The 20,481-nt window shown below is 41.0% G+C and overlaps 1 protein-coding gene across 1 annotated transcript; it reads right to left on the reverse strand.

Annotated features, from left to right (window-relative positions):
• Window positions 1-1,784: 1,784 nt before the first annotated feature.
• aste1a (asteroid structure-specific endonuclease 1a) lies at window positions 1,785-15,258 on the reverse strand. Its single transcript, XM_033641290.2, has 6 exons — window positions 15,085-15,258; window positions 8,997-9,829; window positions 8,226-8,525; window positions 6,335-6,539; window positions 5,109-5,250; window positions 1,785-3,877 (listed from the first exon to the last, which is right to left on the reverse strand). The coding sequence occupies exons 1-6, from the start codon at window positions 15,209-15,211 to the stop codon at window positions 3,454-3,456; spliced, it is 2,031 nt and encodes a 676-aa protein (XP_033497181.1). The 5' UTR covers window positions 15,212-15,258; the 3' UTR covers window positions 1,785-3,453.
• Window positions 15,259-20,481: the final 5,223 nt, after the last annotated feature.

Here is a 20,481-nt window from a genome sequence, read left to right on the forward strand (position 1 = left end):
TGCTCAAGTCCTGATAAACTTTATATTTTTCGATAAACGTATTAAATAATATTTCTATCAGGTGTGTCTCAACAATAACAGGCCAACTCTGCACCCTTCTAAATCCAAACTAAATGAGAATTCATGGAGAAATGTAAATCTCTGACTGAGGAGAAGTTGTCACAGCAGAGCAGGAAGTGCATTTCTGTTTATATCTCTCCTGTTGAGCAGTTACTACATAGACGCTCCTCTGTGGGCAGCCATGTCTGTCAGAGTCTCCCTGTTTCTCCATAAATGTCACAGATAATATGACGTATGAACAACAAATGAAATCACTGGCTGGTCGGCCTCTTACAAGTTGTAATAGTCAAGACTTTGATCTTTTAAAAGATATTTTTCAGCCTAATCAGAGAGCAAAAATCAAAAACCAAACAGTTGTCCCAGTTCTCAAGAATGAGTGAGCTGTCATCCAAATTAAAGTTGTTAAACACATATTGTGTCGGTTAAATTTACAGAATAGTCCAGTGAAAAATACGAAAGTGATTTTTTTTATTTCATTATTATTCTGTAATGTCTTGAGATCATTTTGCAAACGAAGCAGAAATAAATACCAGAAGTTTCCCTCAGCAGTTCATCGATTCTGCTGACAGATGAAACCGCAAAAAGCTTGATAATCTGTTTATCATCCTGTCTTTAGTCTTCATCTATGTTTTGTCTCATGTCTCTAATAAAATTTTTGGACAGAACAGTTTAAAAACGTCACTCTAGCTAAAAAAGAACAAAAAAACAACAACAGCATTTTCTGACATTCAAAGGAAAGTAGAACCAAAGAGTCTGTGAAAGTTTCCCCAGTCGACAAACAGCAACAGGTCTGATAATCATTTTATTGTTTCTGTCGTTTCTGGAGCAAAACTGTCAAAAACATTCCCGTGTTTCAGCTTCTCTGTGTGAGGATTTTGAACACGTCTCTTTGTTTTGTATCGTTGTGAACTGAATATTTTGACTGTTGGAATAAAATAAGTGTGGATATGAAAATGAATATGTCGCCTTCAGCTTTGGGGAATTATAACGAGCACTTTCCCCAGTTTCCTGACATCCTTGAGACGAAAGAATTCTTAAATCAATCAAGAAAATAATCAGAACGCGTTCGAGAGAGACGTCTCATAAACAAACTACAGCACCAAGTCACCAAGGAGCAGGAAAAAAAATCACACACAAAAATACACTAATGTACGTGGACTGATGTGTCCACATACTTTTGGCTATATAGTCTATCAGACATGTACAGCTGATTTTTATTTCGTTTGTTTATTTCTGGAACATCCATAAATTAATGAAGTGCAGCATCTTCCCAGTGACGCACTGAAACCAGTTTGAACCTTTAAAATATGTTACAAACATTTCATACATTTATTTAAGACATGCATATTCACTCTGTGGGACAGTAAACACTTTAACTTGAATATTTAATAAACAAAACTTGTGGAATTCTGTTTCTGATGCTTCTCTCTCCGTCGTCTCGGCTGTGTTTCCTCTCAGCACAAGTTTCATCTGTTTGATCAGCCGCAGATTTTTGTAACGTGAGAAAACAAAAATTCCACATGGCCACGAAAACAGAGCAAACGGCTGCTGAGCACCAGTCACGCCTCAGACTCACTCTCTTTATCTCCTGTTTTTATTTATGCTGTGTGTGTGTGTGTGTTTGTGGATGAGAATAAAATGTATATTAAAATTTTATAAATCTTCTAAAGACGCTCACTTTGTTTTTCTTCACATGTTGTCGATGCATGAGTTCACAGAGGCAGTTTGAGCACCAGAGTTTGAAGTTTATTCACACATCAAACATTAAACAATAAAAAAATACAATTCTTCATCATAAAATTTAACTTTTCCAAGTTTGTCTTCATTCAGTCCTTCACAATTACCTCACGCTGTGACATCTGTACGGAGTCAGACTTGTGTCAATATTATTTGTGTGTAAATCTGTAAATCTGAAACGCCTCACACCTTAAAAAAATAAAATAAAATTTGTAAACTCAAACATAAAATGGATCTGCACATACACAAATGTCACTGATAAAAGTAAGAAATCTGTGAATGCATTAAACTACTTTACACATAAATTTTAAGTATTTTTGAGTTTCCTCTGAACATTTACAACTTTCAGATACTTGGGAATCCAGTTTTATTTTTGAATCAAAAAGACAAATGTGGATCTCAAAACTCTGTGTTTGTGGATTTGTATTTCACAAACACAGAGTTTTGAGATCAACTTTCCATGAGTCTAAGCTCGTGATCTCCTGCTTATTTTGAAATAAGAACACGTTCTCACTCTGACCTCATCGCGTATCAACGTGATCAGCCTTACCTTTAGGTCTTGTCCCGCCGTGTTTCCCCCCGACGACCCGAACACTGTAAAACTATAATGGTGACCAGCTGCTTATCATGCTGACGTTAAAGGACGGATTTTTTTTGTCAGTGTCTGATGCAGCAAGTCGCTGCCCAAGCATGTATTTCAGCAACTTTGGAGTGACAAAGTTTTTTTTAATTTGTGGATTTTGTGTGTTTGCAGATCCATTTTATGTTTGCAAAATAGTTTTGTGAGTTTTCAAATCTTTTTTATATTTGCGGAAGGTGTTTTATATTTATAGATAACACGTTTGCACACGGACTGTTGATGTGTTCACAAATAATACTGAGACAAATTTATCGCCATACGTTTGTGTCATAGCTCAGAGGAGAACGAAAAATAATTTAAAGATTAATTCTTTAGCTTTTGATACAGGATTAAGACTTTTACAAAAAACTCAAATTTTTCAAATGTTTTAAAATTAAAAATAAAAAGTGCTGCTATAAACAGAACAGTACGGAAGCCGGAAACAGCGGCGCGAATGCCCCAAAAAATCAACCTCTTCTAGATGTTTGTGTCGTAGCACAGAGAATAATTATTCGAAGGTTAATTCTTGAACTTTTGATACAGGGATTGAAATTTTACAAAAGTCTTCAATTTTAAAAGAATATTTTTACCAAAAAAAAACAAACAAAACTATACGGTGGCACAAATGCTCCGAAAAATCAACCTCTACCAGATGTTTGTGTCGTAGCACAGAGAACAGAAGATGATTTGAAGGTTAGTTCTTGAACTTTTGACACAGGGATTATTGTTTTACAAAAGATTTTTTTTTTTTTTTTTTTTTTTAAAGTGCTGCTATATATATATAGAACAGTATGGAAGCCGGTAATGACGGCACAAATGCTCCGAAAAGTCAACTTCCTCTGGGAGAAAAAACAAAAAAGAGGCTCTCTCGCTGTGTAAAATTTGCGTTCTTCTTTCAAGTACTGATAGAAACAACAATTTGAAAAAATATATTGACGTGTAAATGCAGTGCATAAAAACAACCCCCGGAGTGTGAACGCCAGGAGGGACGTCTGAAGTCTTTGTGTCCAGAGAGTCCATGAACAGGACGTCTTAGCTCAGAGGAGGTCCCAGCCCCTGCACTCCTCTTTACGGGCCAGTACTGGGTTCTTGCACCGGTTGCTTCTCTCTTTGGCTCTGTACCGAGTTCTCACTGCCACCATGTCGTTTAGATGCAGATCCTCCTGTACCTGTAACATGCTGTCAGCTTCTTTCACAGCCTCCTTGTCGCCGTCCCCGTACAGGAGGAACAGCTGCTGCAGGCCTACGGTCAGGTCGTCCAGAGGCTGCCGCTGCGGAGCCGCCGCTCTCTGCTGGCTGTCCGAGGGCGCTGATGCCTCCCGAGTGTAACACTGATGGACGACGGCCTGCATTGTGTTGTAGAGTTTCACACTCTTGCGATTGTCTTTTTGAAACAGCCTCATTTTTCCTCCTGACCTCATCCTATGGACCAGCTGGTGGACCAGCGTCCCCTTGTACAACCTGGACAACATCAGAGGGACAAGACAAAGATTCAACATCAGCTGGAGAGGAGTCAGAGTCATCACCTGGGTGAGGGGAGCATGCATTTGGTCATGTGTGTGTGTGTGTGTGTGTGTGTATCTGTCTGCAGCTAATCTCGCAAACTACTGGACCAGTCAGCCTCGTATTCTGTGTGCACATATATGACCATGCGCTGACGGCCCTCTTGTGGTCGCAGTGAGTCACAGTTGTTGAATAAATATTACAGATATACTGCACACCTTTTTTAATTTGTTTTATTCTGAAAAATAAAAAAATAGATTTTTGTTCTCACCCGCTGCCCGCCTGCATGGAGCTCATTTTTATCCACGCTCTTTGATTTTAGATATAAAGAGCTAAACCAGAAGGCTACGCTTTTGATTTCCTGGTCCATCTCCGTCCCAACCCTCACCTATGGTCATGAGCTCTGGGTAGTGACTGAAAGAATGACATCGCGGATACAAGCAGCCAAAATGAGTTTCCTCTGTAGGGTGTCTGGGCTCAGCCTTAGAGATAGGGGGAGGAGCTTGTGAATACAGAGGGCGCTCGGAGTAGAGCCGCTGCTCCTTCACATCGAAAGGGGTCAGTTGAGGTGGTTCAACATCTGATCAGGATCCTCCTGGGCGCCTCCTGTTAGAGGTGTTTTGGGCACGTCCCACTGGTAGGAGGCCCCGGGGCAGACCCAGGACACACTGGAGGGATTATATATCTCATCTGGCCTGGGAAATCCTGATTGTAATGGAGCCAGGAGGTCCAGCTGTGACCTGGTTTCATTCTGGCCTCCGCACAGAGCACCAGATTTTGTTTATTTTATCATTTTTCCTTGATATATGTGCTGCTACTATCAGTATGTGAGAAGGCTGTGTAGTTAAATGGGTTTTTTTGTGTCTGTTTTAATTGTGTTTATTGTTGTGTTTTCCTACTTTGTTGTGCTGCAGCCTACAAACAAAGTTAAAACTGTTCAAAGTCCAGTTATGAACGAGATGGATCAACGATTTGTGGCTGTGGTTTAGCTATTAAAAATACGATCAGCTTGGGCGTGCGCCTGAGTGCACCTCTCTAGTTTTAGTTTAGACTTTAGTTTAGACTAACTTTAGTGAGTGTTTTGGGTTTGATTGCTGGTTTCAGTTGAGTTCCAGTTTCAGGTTTTCAGGTTAAATAAATGTAGTTGAGTGCGGTTCGAGCAAAGTTTTCTGGTCCTGTGGAGACTCACCTGGCGATCTGAGGAGTAGGTAAGGGGGAGCTGAGCACCTGGTTCAGCTTGATGCTGACTGAAAGGCAGGTCTTCCATTGGTTGAAGGCACTAGCCACGCCCACGTCCAGGTTTGGTCTGCGTTGAATCTGAATCTTGAGATCTGCAATACACACATCACACTGTTTCTAAAAATGTACATGAAACAATAAACTGAGTAAATAATCATCTGCAGCCTGAAGATGAGAATTAACTGTATATTCTCGACACTGTTGAGACGCTGTATATATATATCAACTTATACAAACACAACCCCAAGTGCTTGACAAAGCAAATTTAAAACAACGCAAACAATAAAAACAAAAATAAAAATGATCAGTACGATTCTGTAAGACTAAAGATCACAACAACAGAATGTTAAAAATTAATAAAGTCAATAAAATAACAAACACCGAAGATAAAAGTAAAAAAAAAAATCATTTAATTAAAATAATAATTGCACAATAAAAATAGGCATAAATAAGACTGTTTACAAATGTATCCATTAATCTATAAATAAACATACTATATCACAAAGTTATTAATTATCTTATATATTTTAATGGGCAACATATTTGAAGATGTCATTGTAGAAATGATGACGGACATTTTTTTTTAAATTAACAGACCAAACATTTTGTTTAAATCCAAATTAATAAGAAGATAATCTGCAGATTAATTTGCTATAAAAACAGTCATTAGTTGAAGCCCTAATGGAAAAGATAAACGTTTTAAATCCTCAATTCATTTTTATTAGATTTTTTTTTTTTTTTTTTTTCAATAATTTATTTGTTGTCGGGTTCTTCAAATTTGGCACAAACGTCCACTTGGACTGAAGATTAAACTGATTAGAATTTGGTGGTCAAAGGTCAGTGTGACCTCACAAAACATGTTTTCAGCCATAACTTACGTTTTCTTACACTAACAATGACAAAGTTTCACACAAATGTTTAATAGGATAAAAGGTCAAAGGTCATCTTCACTGTGACATCATAACATTCTGCAAAAACACTTTGCTGGCCATTATTCAGCGTTACATCTCAGGAACAGAAGGAGGACATTTAATGTGAAGCCTGAAGACGCATTGAACCGTGAGACAGTAATCCCAGTCCATTATTTTCATTTTGTGAATTAAAGCTGGAACTGGAATAAACCCAGATATCAGTTCAGATGGTAACCTCATGTGTCATATGTGTTTGTGTTCATACCTGCTCTGTGTCTCGGTGTGTCTCCAATACTCATTCCCAGCAGCAGCGCCTTCAGCAGCGCATCATCAGGACGAGGCTGAGCTCTCTGCAGCCAGTAGCAGGTGGCGGCCACCGGGAGGCGCAGCTGAGGCGGCAGGCAGCTCAGGGAGGCCTCAGTCACCCCCAGAGCATCCAGTAACACTTGCAGACGCACACAGGGCTCCACCTGGGGACGAGTAAGAGTTAATGTGAAAAAATGTAGCACGATTTAATGTAACTTTAGCGCAGCGTCTGCAGTGATGTGGGCGCAGTGCTGCACTGTCGTGGTGAAGAGGGAGCTGAGCCAGAAAGTGAAGCTTTCGATTTACTGGTCCATCTCCGTCCCAACCCTCACCTATGGTCATGAGCTCTGGGTAGTGACCGAAACAATGAGACTGCAGATACAAGCAGCCGAAATGAGTTTCCTCTGTAGGGTGTCTGGGCTCAGCCTTAAGGCCCAAACATACTCGGGCGGAACGTACGCGGAGCGGACTCCGCGGAGGTCCGCCCGGACTAAAAGTGGATGTCCGCAAGCCCTGTGCGCGCAAAGCTCAGATTTTACGACCGCGCGGACTCTGCTCGGCGCACCAGTGTCACACAAAAGACTGCTCGGCATGTATTTTTCACATGGCGGGGATTTTTCACGGACATTTTTACAGGAAACTACAACGCGGAAGCGCACTCAACTATGGAAGCCCGAATGACTGCGGACATTCCTCACGGAGTCCGCTCCGCTTAAAGTACGCCCGAGTCTGTGAGCACCTTTAGAGATAGGGGGGAGGAGTCAGACATCCAAAGGGAGCTCGGAGTAGAGCCGCTGCTCCTTCATGTCTAAAAGGGTCAGTTGATGTGGTTCAACATCTGATGAGGATCCTCCTAGACCCTCCTGTTAGAGGTGTTCTGGGCACGTCCCACTGGTAGGAGGCCCTGGGGCAGACCCAGAACACATTGGAGGGATTATATCATCTGGTCTGGGAACGCTTTAGGATCCCCCAGGAGGAGCTGGAAAGTGTCGCTGGGAAGAGGGACGTCTGGAATACTTTGCTCAGCCTGCTGCCCCCAGATCCAGCTTCAGATAAGCGGTTGAGGATGGATGGAAATAAGTACTGTCAGTGTTCGAGAGTTTGACACTGTTGATTTTTGTAAAATTTAAAGAGTGATTTTGTGGCCGGGCTAAGGACATGCTGTCCACTGCACATTTAACTCCCTGGTTAAGCTGCAGAGCAGGTTTCCTTTGGGGGGTTGTTAGTGTGGTGTCAAATGTGGTTGGAGCAGTTGCTTCAGGAACAAGTCAAAAGCTGCAGGTGGGTCGCCAATGGCTGGTTGCTTCACCAGGCTTGTGGGCTTTAGTGTATAAATACCCACTGCAAGTAGCTATCTGAAGACTGTGGAGGAGTTAAGCTAGTTTATGGCCATGCAGTTTGAGGTAACCGCTCTGATTTTGGTTTCTTAATGTGCATGAGACATCAGTCTGTGCTCCTGTGCTAGTGTGTTTTGCTTTTCTTGTGGATCTCTAGAGGATTTGTTGGTGCATTGATCGGGGATGACTGTGAGCATCAAACTTGTGATGTTGGTTTTTAGGAAGACAGCTACGAGTTTCACTTTCATCTGCTAATTTACCGGTGAGTCTCCTTATGTTGGTCCAGCCTAAGAGCCGGGCTGTGATGCTGTGTGCCAGCTCAGGTCCCAATATGACTTGTTTTTAACCATTGGTCGTAATAAGTCACGTCAGCGGACAGTCTGTGCACCTGAGCAGTCCAGCTCAGTCCAGCAGTGATGATGCCCAGTTTAATGTGATGATTGTGTTGTGTAAGTTGTGTAGTTCCTGCTCATGTTGTATCATTTATGTGATGAAATTTGTGTGTTGCCTCACCTGATCCAATGAGTCGAGTTTCAGCTTCTTAGTGACCACTGTGACGACAGCTTGGACTGGGATGAATTTAAGTTGGAGGCCGTCTCTGTCTCTCTCCGTCACCTCCTTCCCTTTTCCCAGCAGCAGCCCGTACAGCAACTGGCGGAGCGGCCTGGAGATCAGGTGAGAGCTGGGCATGTCTGCGTGGTCCACGGGGAAACTGAAGCTCATCCTCCGCAGCAGAAGCACGTCCAGGATGTCTGGACTCATCCGGCCTTGTGTCAGCGGCAGCCGGATCCAGTATGGGACACGACTCGCCACCTCCAGGAGGACAGGACAGAACAAACTGAGTATATTTATTCAAGTGTACGTCTGTACTTTACTGAACAGGTCTGAGTTTCTTCAGTATTTCAGTGTTAGCAGATTTTCTATGTTACCTCCATATTTATAACATGGCTATAAAAACATTTTTGTTTTCACCAGGCTCAGATCAGGGCTGCAACTAAATTTTACATAAATTATTATTTATTTTTCAATGCACCCATTAATTTAGTCCATTAAAAACATCCATCACAAGTTCCTACAATCTGAGGTGATCTCGTACGTACTGACGGACTGGAAATGTACTCCGCCCCATGGTGCCCCAAGCAAACTTGGACAGGGGTGTCTGGGCTTTGCTTCCCCTAATTAAATTATGGTGATGTATTTGCTCCACTTGCTCCGTTGCTCAGGTGCCTACGGCCCCAACCAACCCCCCAAAAATAAACCTTTAAAAGTGATGGATTTTATTACCTCTTCCACTGCTGGGAATGGAGGTACCACCCCATGGATGAAGAACCTCTTCAGGGAGCTGGGAGGGAAGTGGTACTCCTCCATCCCCAGATACAAGCCCTTCAGCACCTCCGCCTTTCTCTGCTTGCTCAGCTCTCCCATCAGCCCCAGCGCTGCCTCAAAGGCCTCCTGAGACTGGTGGAAGCCCTTCAGCCAGCAGAGTAGCCCCTCCAGGTTGCTTGCTGTTGCGCTGTCTTCTGGGGCGAACTGAGCCCAGGTGATGCGTGACTCCATCCTTTGCAGCTTTACATAGTCATTCCCAGCCAAGGCGGCAAAGGCAGGCAGGAGTTGGTGCTGAATTTCAAAGACAATGCAGAAGCTGGAGGTGTTGTAGCTCTTACAGCGGATGTAGCTCTGCGAGCCACTCTGCTGCACCGTCTCCCACTGGAAGTTAGAGATGGGCAGCAGCCCCGCCGGGAGGTTGAAGATGTAGAAGTCACTGTCGTTAGAGAGCACCGGGCAGTTCCACTCATAGGCCAGGGCGGCAATCTCCTGGTCAGCCTCTCCATAGCTCACAGCCACCGGGACCTCCAGCCGATCAAGTGTCTGTATGAATACCAGCTTAGCCAGTAGTGGCAGAATGCCCGCCCGCCCAACACCCTCCGCCACTTGATGGGCTTTCTTGATCCGATCCCTGGCTCTTTCAGTCACAGTTTGGAGCTTCTTGTCGGTGTGGTCTGACCCTCCGTCCAAAACCACGTACGGCGTGATCCTGCAGTCTCTGAGGGCTTTGACGAAGTTCTCAAGCAGGTCCTCAAACGCAGCATATTCCCCGCCATGATGTTGGTCCAGACCTGATAAAAACAACCAAAGGAAACACAAGGAACAAACACGTTAGTAACAGACATGCATCCTGCTCGTTACCTGGTTTAACCATCAGCACTGAGTAGGACGCCGCATCAGTTTGCAGCGATGCAGGTGCTGCGCCAGAACGTCGAGGTGAAGACGGAGCTGAACCAGAAGGTGAAGCTTTCAATTTACTGGTCCATCTACGTCCTAGTCTCTCTATACAGACTCTACATTCAGTGAATGTAGAGTCTGTAGGCAAACTCCGGAGAGCCCTGGTTTCCGGTTGTAGGCTGTTTGTAGTCCGCGTGATATTGACCAATCACGTTTGAGCCGGCTGCAGTTGTTGCCAGGTTAAACGGTCCGTGCGGTGAACTAACGAGGCGGAACATAATTGGCGTCACTGCAAACTCTGAATCCATTGCAATGTTTCAGCATATTTACTTATATATGAACGGAAGTCTGAAATGGAAATTCGCCTCCTCCGCCCAAATCAAACTGGAATGCCAAAAAATCAGGGGTCTGCCCCAGAGGCTGTATCGCCGTCTGCCAGAAGTCAGACGCTGAATACAGCCGATGGGTTCCGAGAATGTCTACGTCCCAACCCTCGCCTATGGTCATGAGCTCTGGGTAGTGACCGAAAGAACGAGGTCACAGACAAAATGAGTTTCCTCTGTAGGGTGTCTGGGCTCAGCCTTAGAGATGGGGGGGGGGGGGGGGGTCAGACATCTGGAGGGAGCTCGGAGTAGAGCCACTGCTCCTTCATGATAGAAAGGGGTCAGTTGAGGTATTTTGGACATCTGATCAGGATCCTCCGAGGCGCCTCCCGTCATAGGTGTTCCAAAAGTTAAAAGTTGAAGACAAAATCCTGGAGTTGAAACAGTCTCACTCTTGTCGCTGGTTAGTTCGTGCAAACGGTTTATTTTTTGGTCAAATTTTAAATGTCGAATAAAGTGATTTTGATGAGATGTTACTAGTTTAAAGTCAGATTTGTTTTTGTTGCACATGATGTGTCCAAGGACCATCGGAAACGTCAAAATCCAACAATAATTTCTGTTTTTATAGTTACGGTTTAGTGGCCCTTTCAACATACCAAAGCTCCTAGGCCACTTAGTTTATAGTGTCTCGGTTTTGACTCGTGTTTCTGTTCCTTTTCTGGAGATCCACAGTGCTGACATGAAGCAGGGACAAAGGTGAACGAGGTTTATTAAGAACAGGCTACAAATAAAAGAATGAAAACAAAACGGCAGGACAAGACCTTCCTGTATTACCTGTTATTACACTTTAACTCTGAGTAACACGGTCAAAAACTTGTTATGCAAAACAGCACAAACTTCACGTCATCTTTACGCATGACGTTGTCCACAGTTGTTGTGCTCACTAAACTGCATTATGGCACCAAACCTGTCATAAAATAACTTGTGCATTCTAACACATAAATAAAGTAAATATAACCATAACCTCGGTACACTCAAATATCGTCAGAACTGACATGTTATGTCCAGGGGTGGAAGTAATGAATTACAAATACTCACGTCACTGTAATTAAGTAGATTTTTTGGGTACTTGTACTTTTATGAGTATTTTTTTCAAGTGTGTAATTTTACTCATACTTGAGTACAATTTACACCATGTAATCTACTTCGCTACTTTTAAAATCATAAGTCGCTACTGAGTACGCCCACAATTTGAATTAATATTCAAACCTTTCATCTGCATCTTTGTAGCCAATAAGGCTGTCCGATCGCGACCGCGCCAGTTAATCTATGACGTAAGGAAAGGACAACTCCGCTGCAGCAGGCACAGGTGTCTGGCGGTAACATACCTACACAGCGGAGTAGAGACTAATTTATGGACTGAAGATTTGGAGACAAAGAAGCCAAGGGTGAGTGTCCATGCGCTCCGCGCAAATCCCGTGAGCTCTGCGTCACAACATAATGGCTTACCGGCGACAGAGAAGTCCTATTCCAGGTCCAGTAATTTCCTCTTTCATTGGTGTCATGACTGCCCAGTAGTACCTGGACAACCAAGCCGTGGCGGCACACTGTAGGTGGCGTGTCAGAGGAGAAACGAGCCGTTCACATTTCTCTCTTTGTGGCAGGATTGATGTATCATAGAAAAGTGTTTTATCTTCTTATAAATGACAAAAGGCATATCTGCCTCATTTTCGCTGTGGTATAGATACAGTCAGCAATGACGGGAACGCCCACAAAAGTCACATCCGGTTAGAGCCGAGGGGGAAAACAAACTGGTCTCTGCCATTAGCCACAATGCCGAAGAGTTGCTGTGTGCCCTTTTGCACCGCAAATAAACAAAAAAATCACCAATTAAAGTTTTACATTTTACCAAATAATAAAACGGAACCACAAAGGAGGACAAAATGGCTTCAAGCTATCAGAAGAGAGCTTTTAGCTTTGCACAGAAACAGGCAACAGAAATGTCCTTCAGAGGGCTAACGTTATATTTTATTTTATGCTAGGAGTACATTTCAGAGCCAACACTTTTTTTTTTTTTTTTTTTACATATACCGTACTCAGTAAAGAACTTTAATCAGTACTTCTACTTTTACCAGACTTTTGTACACAAGTATCTGTACTTCTACTTAGGTAACGTTACTGAATGCGTACTTTTGTACGTGTTGCGAGGAAATCTACACAAATTACAAATGTAGTACAAAGTTCACTAGCGTTTAAACAATTAATCTAATATTCCTGATACCACTGACATAGTCTACGATTGTTTGGAAATGGTTAACATTACATTAAACTTACCTGAAATGAAGTGCTGACTGCAGACATACACATGTTTTGTTGTTGGGTCCCATAATCTGCCAAACTCGTCCTCTCTTCTGATAGCTTGAAGCCATTTTGTCCTCCTTTGTGGTTCCGTTTTATTATTTGGTAAAATGTAAAACTTTAATTGGTGATTTTTTTGTTTATTTGCGGTGCAAAAGGGCACACAGCATTGTGGCTAATGGCAGAGACCTGTTTGTTTTCCCCCTCGGCTCTAACCGGATGTGACGTTTGTGGGCGTTCCCGTCATTGCCGACTGTATCTATCGTGGTACTACTCAGAACCGTGATACTTTCACTGGTATCATACCGTGGGTCCCAATTTTGGTACCGTGACAACACTAGATGTCACAACCATTCCATTCAGAGTCGCGCAGTGAGGCGGCTCGGGTGCCGCTTTTGGGAGTGGGGGAACACTGCTTTCTCAGAGGCCCAAAGTGTTCCCCTACTTCTAATTTTACAAATTAAGCACTGGTTATTAGTTTGGCTAAGTCTGCAAAGTTATTGTCACTGCCAATGGTTTGCCTGATAATAAAATAAGACTGAGCTAGCTAACGTGTGCGCGTGCCTGCATGCATAATTGAGCTACAATTCTTAGAAATGTTTTAGCTTAATATTTGGACAACCACCGTCATTACAATAAATTAAATCTGTAGTCATTTAATACTCACAGGCCTACTCACAGGCCTATATTTTGTGCTAGAGTGATGCTATGTTATATGAAACATTAACCATGAAAATTAACCATGTCATGTTAGCTTGTCGGTAAGGGGGGTAAATAGTGCTCCAAATTCAGGCTAACGTTTAGCATGGAAAACAGGGCACGAGCAAGGGGTCCCTTGTTCTCTTACTTCAAGATACCTGACTGAAGATATTTTCGTATGATAAGCGTGACCCATTTACAGACACATCCACTTCACTCTAATCCCTTGCAGTTTGCGGTATTTATGTAATTTCACCTATTCTATTTTATTATTCTGCTTACTCGGCTGACTGGAAAGCTGTGACTACTGTGGAGTCAGTGAGCCCCATGTATTCATGTGTGTGCCATTCAGTGTCAGAAATTAGCAAGGGCCACGGGCCATTTGGCCCGCAATTTATCCAAGAATGCCCCCAAAAGCCATGTTCCAGGGGCCAAAATTGCCCCCAGGTTTTTGAAACAACTATATGTATTTATATTTTTAACAGTATTACAATCTGACATTAAAGTATAATTTTATTTTCATTAAATTAATTTACCGTCACGTCTACAACTCATTTTCCAGACATAATCAACAAGATTGCACTGATTACGTGACAGTAATCTGACAGAGAAGGGGAGGGGGCTTTGCTGTACCATAAGTATAAATTAACCATTTCTTGGGTGATCTGTGTCGACACAATGACAAATTAATGAAAAATTAAGGTAGAATGAATGTTAAATTTTAAATTAACTTACTTCCAGGATTGCATCTAAGGAATTTATAGTAATTTGGCCTTTTTAACAGTAAAAGTAACTGTAATGTGGTGAAACATTAGTACTGCTATCAGTAGATTAATGGTTAAATCATCACATTTAAACTGGTTGAATTATAGGAAATCTGAGTGATATTTTGCAACCATAACTTTATGTAACCCATTATTTATTTCATTTATAGTGGTTTCTACTGAAGAGTGAAGACACTATCTTAGTTGGTTTTGCTTTTCATGTGCTTATTGTTAGAACATAATTACAACTTTTTGATGGCCCCCAAACATTTTGAAAATACCCCCATTTTTTAGACCGTGGGGGCCAAAATTGCCCCCAAAATATTTTGTTAATTTCATACCCTGGTGCCTCATAATAGTCATCATTGCAGTAATTCCACTGAGCTGTTTTTGATACTTTATACAGGTGAATCCAATCGAATGGCTGCTATTGACGACACAATAAAACATCCATCGGTTAAAAGTAATTAATACTCTGAGTAGTTTTTGAGAAGAGTACTTTGTACTTTTACTTAAGTATTTTTTAAACACCAGTACTTTTACTTGTAATTGAGTACAATTTAAGCAATGTAACAGTACTTGTACTTGAGGACAAATTTTCAGTACTCTTTCCACCTCTGATAAATTTTGACAATTTCCAAAGGAAACATGCACATTTCCTTTGGAAATCTGAGGTAAAATAAGTTTAAAAAATGCAACCATTTAAATCTGTATGCCCCTCATTTAAAAAAAACAACAACAACATAACTTCCTCCTCATTGCTTCAAAAATAATTGCCACTCCTCTCCCCTCATAATAAGGAAGCTTCAGTTAATTACGTCACTGTTGGCCTAATTATTTGACCATTTTTAAGTCTCTGAAGGATCTTTTGAGACACTTTTCCCTCACAGTCCTTTGCATGTTATATTTTGTATCTTTAAAATGTGTTATCTGTATAAATAAAGGAGCAAACAACTTCTTCCAGTGTCAATTAACTTTTTCAATTAGCCTCGGAGTTTATGGTACCTGAGTTGAAGTAGAGCAGGTGGATGAGGTTGCTGCCGTCGATCACCAGCCGGCTCCTCCTGAACTTGACGTCCCGGTAAATACCCCGGTGGTTTTCTATCAAAGTGGTCAAACCTTGAACTCCCATCCTGGGTCTGATGCCTGTGCGCAGCCCGCTGCATCCCCGCCGCTCTTATACTCTAGTCTGCAGCGCACCGACTTTCTGTTTCCTTAAGTTTCGCTTTCCAGACATCGCATGAGATCAGGAGGACGGTGGCTCATATTCTAGCTGCTCGTCGCCGGACTGCTGCAGGATTTTATGTGTTTATAGCAGATGGAAAATATGATCATATAAACTATATATCCGCCATCATGTCAAGTCAAGTCAAGTTTATTTCTATAGCACATTAAAAACAACCTCAGCTGACCAAAGTGCTGTACAGGCATGTAAATACATACAAACAAATATAAATAAAGTAAATATAAAACACATGGTAAAAATAAACAATAAAACGTAATAAAATGACCAATAAAACATCATAAAAACAAATCAAGATAAAATAAATAGTACTAAAACCAACATCTCATGCTTAACTAGTGCTGAAAGCCAGTAGTGAGAAGAAATGGGTTTTCAGCAGGGATTTCAAATATGCTCAAGAGTCTGAGCAGCTCTTACATGCAGTGGCAGGCTGTTCCACAGGTTGGGGGCTGCCACCGAAGAGGCTCCATCAACTCTACTTTTGAGTCTAGATGTGGGAACCTCCAGCAGCAACAGGTTGCTAGACCTCATTGCTCTGACTGGGGTGTAGCAGCTCAGACAGACAGGATGGTGCCAGGCTGTTAAGACTTTTAAAAACGAGTAATAAAATTTTAAACTGGATCCTAAAAGAGACTGGGAGCCAATGTAGGGAAGCCAGTACAGTTTTTTCCCTGTTAATAGGCGGGCAGCTGCATCATGTGTGCAGAGTGAAGAGGAGGGGACTGAGGTACACGTTTTATTATAGGGATACTTCTACAAGATTAAAGGACAGAAACGGTGCCTACATTGTTCTGCTTATCTTGAATGTCTCATATCAAACTGATGGATCCATATACAGCGGTAGAATAAGTACATTTACTCAAGTACTGTACTACTTTACTCGAGTATTTCTACTTTATAGTAACTCCACATCTCAGAGGGAAATATTGTACTTACTGCACCACATGTATTATAAAGCTTTAGTTACTTTGCAAATTTAGATCAGTAATAAAAAATATTAATATACTTATTATAATAACATAGTAGTTTATAGTAGTAAAGTAATATAGTAGTTTAATCTATAAGTAATAAGTTATTATAGCTTAAACTATGAGCTCCTCCTTTACCAGCTGCAACAGGAACACATCAATGCGTCAAAAATTATCATCCAATAATATATGTTTATTTATTTTCTAGGGGGAAACAATACCTGTAACATACAACAGAATATAGAAACAAAACAACTCGGCTGGGCTCACAGATCAAACATCAGGAATTACACACTATAGCCTAACTAAGAGAAAGAAAAACAAATGACAAGACACGTTAAGATAAGATAAGATAAGATAAGATAAGATACACCTTTATTGATCCCATAATTGAGAAATTCCAGTGTTACAGCAGTCAAGGAGAAAGAGTCAAAATTTAAACTTAAAAACTTAAAACTTAAAAAAACTAGCCATGCAAAATGAGTACAAAAATACAAGAAACGGCGATAAATGATAATAATAATAATAATAATAATAATAATAATAATAATAATGAGAAGTGAATGAAAATGAGCAGCGGATAAAGGGAGCACATCTAAAGGGGTCCATGTCATTGGTCCGACATCCCATTAGTCCGACTGTCCGCGGTGCTGAACGGCTCGCGGCGGGCGTATGGTGCGCCACGACCGGCTTGAGGCGGAGCAGGCTCACGGCTTATGTGTTTGTCACTTTCTTTTTCATTTTAACCCACACCATGATCTTTTCCTGACCCTAACCAAGTGGTTTTTGTGCCTAAACCTAACCAGACCTTAACCACAGGGCATCATGATGATTTCGGAACGGACTTCGGAACAATGAGTTTAATATGGTCGAACCAATGGGCAGTTCCCACATCTAGTCCCCGACTACATTGACCCTCTTATAAGAATATATCCAATACAATATAGGACACAAAAGGCTCCCATATGGAACACGTCATCTCTTGAGTGCAGGACACATGTCAGCTAAGTTCTATCTGACACCCAGTTTCAGAGGTTTACACTTTGTTGCACAGACTGTTATCAGTTTACAGAGTTTACCTTTAAACGTATTCAGAATAAAACCATTTGTTTTGGTTCATTTTTTAAATCAGTGGCGAAGATTTTATTAATTTCCTGTCCTATAACATCGCTAAACTTCTGTATCTTCTGACCACCAGCAGCGGCTGAGACGACATGTCTTGACATGTCTTTTTGCACTTGAGGCACGGAGGGCAGAAGTCTGTGTTAAACATGTGTTGTTGGGAAGAGGATATATGACCTCTGTGCAAAAATCCTGAGTTGAATATGTGTTCTGAAATGGATCATTCTGCGTAGTGAGTACTTTTACTTTTGGTACTTTATTGTGATACTTTTATACTTCGACAATAACATTTTGAATGTGTGGATCTTGTCTCTGATTTCACTTCTGTTCTCAAATATTTTTACAGACTGACACAAAAATTAGTTTTTTCTAAATTGTAAAGACATTAAAAATATATTTAAAATTTTCAGTGGGAAAATGTTGCCTGAATTTGTTTGGGTTATGAAATTATAATAATCAGGTAAACACAGTGATGAAAGATCATTTACTTATGTTAAACCACCAAAAAATAAACATGAAAATATCATTACATGTAGCAGCCCCTCACTGATAGTCCAATTTAAGTAAAAGTATGTAAGTGTTCTCAGCTTCACGTGGTTGAGGTATCAGCAGTAAAAGCACGTGAGTATTGAACTAAGTACTGAGATGTTTTACTTAAGTAAGTGTTGTACAGGTTCACGATAATATCAGCACATCATCGGCCGACATTGGCTTTGAAATGAAATATTGGAATCAGCATCACATCCTCACTGTGACCTCGTCACATGTCCACGTTTGGTCATGGACTTTCCACGTCCACATATGACGTCCAAGGTACCCTGGGTGTGTTGGTTGTTGACGTTCTGGGACGCTGTGTCAACTTCAGCCTGTTACATGCATTGTCTGTTTTCAAAATACACTTCTGTTTTCACAGGAAATGTACAGTTTGCATACAGTCTCTTTCAAAATAAAAGCACTATATAAAAGCACAACACTGGGAATTGTCTTTTTTTTTTTCCTCCAACAACTACGACATGTGGTTAGGTTTAGGAAAGAAAGAACAGGAATTGGCTTTATAATCTCACGGGACACAAACACCACTCTCCCGGGTGAAAGTCATGTTTTTTTGGACCCATCCACCCTACTTGGACTTTTGCCACCTTAACTTTCATTCTTGTCCTGCCGTGTTTCCCCCTGACGCCACCAAGCACTGTTAAACTAAAACAGCAACCAGCCGCGTGCCATGCCAACCTTAAAGGACGGCGTTTTTCGTCATCGTCTGACGCCGCAAGTCATTGCCCAAGCACCGGATTTCGACGACTTCAGAGTGAGACTAGGTTGGAATCGACCAACATGCTGATTTCTGCAGATATGACAAACCAATATATATTCTTTTAGAACAAGAGAAAGACGGCTGTTTGCTCGTTATAATCAGCCGCTTGTGTCAGGTGCTCATAGAGAACAGGAAACAACAGGATAAATATAGAAAATGAAGATGGAAGTAGTAGGAACTGTAGTGGCTAAATCATTTAAAGAGCCGACATGTTTCAACCTCTGCAGGTCTTCGTCAGGGCTTTAAAAACTAGTTTTTACATCTGTTTTACAAATTTCTTAAATCACCACAAAGTAAATCAGCTGTCTTAGAAAACAAAGGGCTGTGAATTAGTATTTTCCTCAGGGCTTTTCAAATTTTAAAGGAAACGTTCTTTATAAATGCAGATAAATCAGACAATTGCACAACAGTATTACACAGTGCGAACACAAATACATGATCTTAAACCGGGGTGTTACGTAAGGAGGCCTATGTGACTGAAAATACATATAAAAGTAAAAATAAACAAGGTATATTCAGTCAGAGGATTCGGGGGAATAAAGTTGCACAATTTTACATAATATATGGATTTACTGGTTATCGGTCAAATGAGTTGTAATATATAGGCATATCAGACATCAGCAAAAAAGACAATATCGTCCTTAAAAAGTAGCAATAACACATTATAGAAAGTTTCATCAGTAAACCTCCGTTCAAATTTAACAACTTTTTATAATGTTAGTTTTTCTGTAACGATGCATCATATTTTATTAAGTAATCTCATGTTTTATTTGTAAAATGTTTTCATGTGTAAAGTAACTAAAGCTGTTTAATAAATGTAGTGGAGTAAAGAGTAGAATAAAAAACCCTTAGCCATGTCATTACTAAGTACAGTATTCTAGTAAATGTACTTATTTATTGTAATCAATAACTGTAATTGTAGCAATAACGACACTTGAGGAACATAAATGATGCAAGAGTGATGCAAAAACACCAACTCAGACCAGTTCAGACCTGTGTTTCTGAACCGGTCTGAGTTTGTAGAAGGAAAGTGAAACCTACAGGAGCCCAGAGGGGAGACATGAAAGTGCAACTACATGAAGAGTGTGACAACACATGATGTGACACCTGATAACAGACTGTTTATCAGAAAGCTTCCTGCAACATTCCTGCAACACAGATAAACCCCAGTTCATCTGACAGCTGAAACCAGTTTGTGACAGTCCTTTGCATGTTCTATTTTGAATGTTTGTGGGAGTGTGACATCATTTTTTGTGTGTGTGTTTTTTTACCCTCTCTGAAACTACAGATATTTTTTCTTGAGCCTCCCGGAGTGACAGGTAGAAAATTTATTGACCATCCCTCCACCATAAATTAATTATTAGGTTTTTTAAAACTTAAGAAAGTTAAAAGTTGAACACGTGATCCTGGAGTTGAAAAAAAGCCTCAGTTTTACCTACGCCTGAGCCTGACGTGCACCTCCCCAGAAATGTAACTACACGTCACAGTGACGCAGACCTCCTGTCTGTCTCTGTAAGCTGAAACCATTTCCCTCAGTGGAAACAAAGCTTTGATTTACTTTAATTTCACAGATAAGAAACAATAAATTGTGAAGACAATAAAGCCTCCACTAAAATAGTATTTTAAGTCTTGTGTGTGATTTATCCTGGCTTCATATGAGCATATGAGGGAATCTCTGCTAGCTGCTAGGCTAATTTATACAATGTAAAATGCCATAGGCTTGTGCTAATAACGTTAGCATGTTGTATTTGTTTGGA

Source organism: Epinephelus lanceolatus, chromosome 10 (assembly GCF_041903045.1).
Source record: "Epinephelus lanceolatus isolate andai-2023 chromosome 10, ASM4190304v1, whole genome shotgun sequence".
NCBI classification, from domain to species: domain Eukaryota; kingdom Metazoa; phylum Chordata; class Actinopteri; order Perciformes; family Serranidae; genus Epinephelus; species Epinephelus lanceolatus.

Coding starts and splice junctions, on each gene's coding strand:
- aste1a (XM_033641290.2), bottom strand. CDS start 15,211: ATGGGAGTTCAAGGTTTGACCACTTTGATAGAAAACCACCGGGGTATT. Junction 9,830..15,084: donor CCTGCTCTACTTCAACTCAG/GTACCATAAACT, acceptor TGTTTTTATCAG/GTCTGGACCAACATCATGGC. Junction 8,526..8,996: donor CATTCCCAGCAGTGGAAGAG/GTAATAAAATCC, acceptor GTCCTCCTGGAG/GTGGCGAGTCGTGTCCCATA.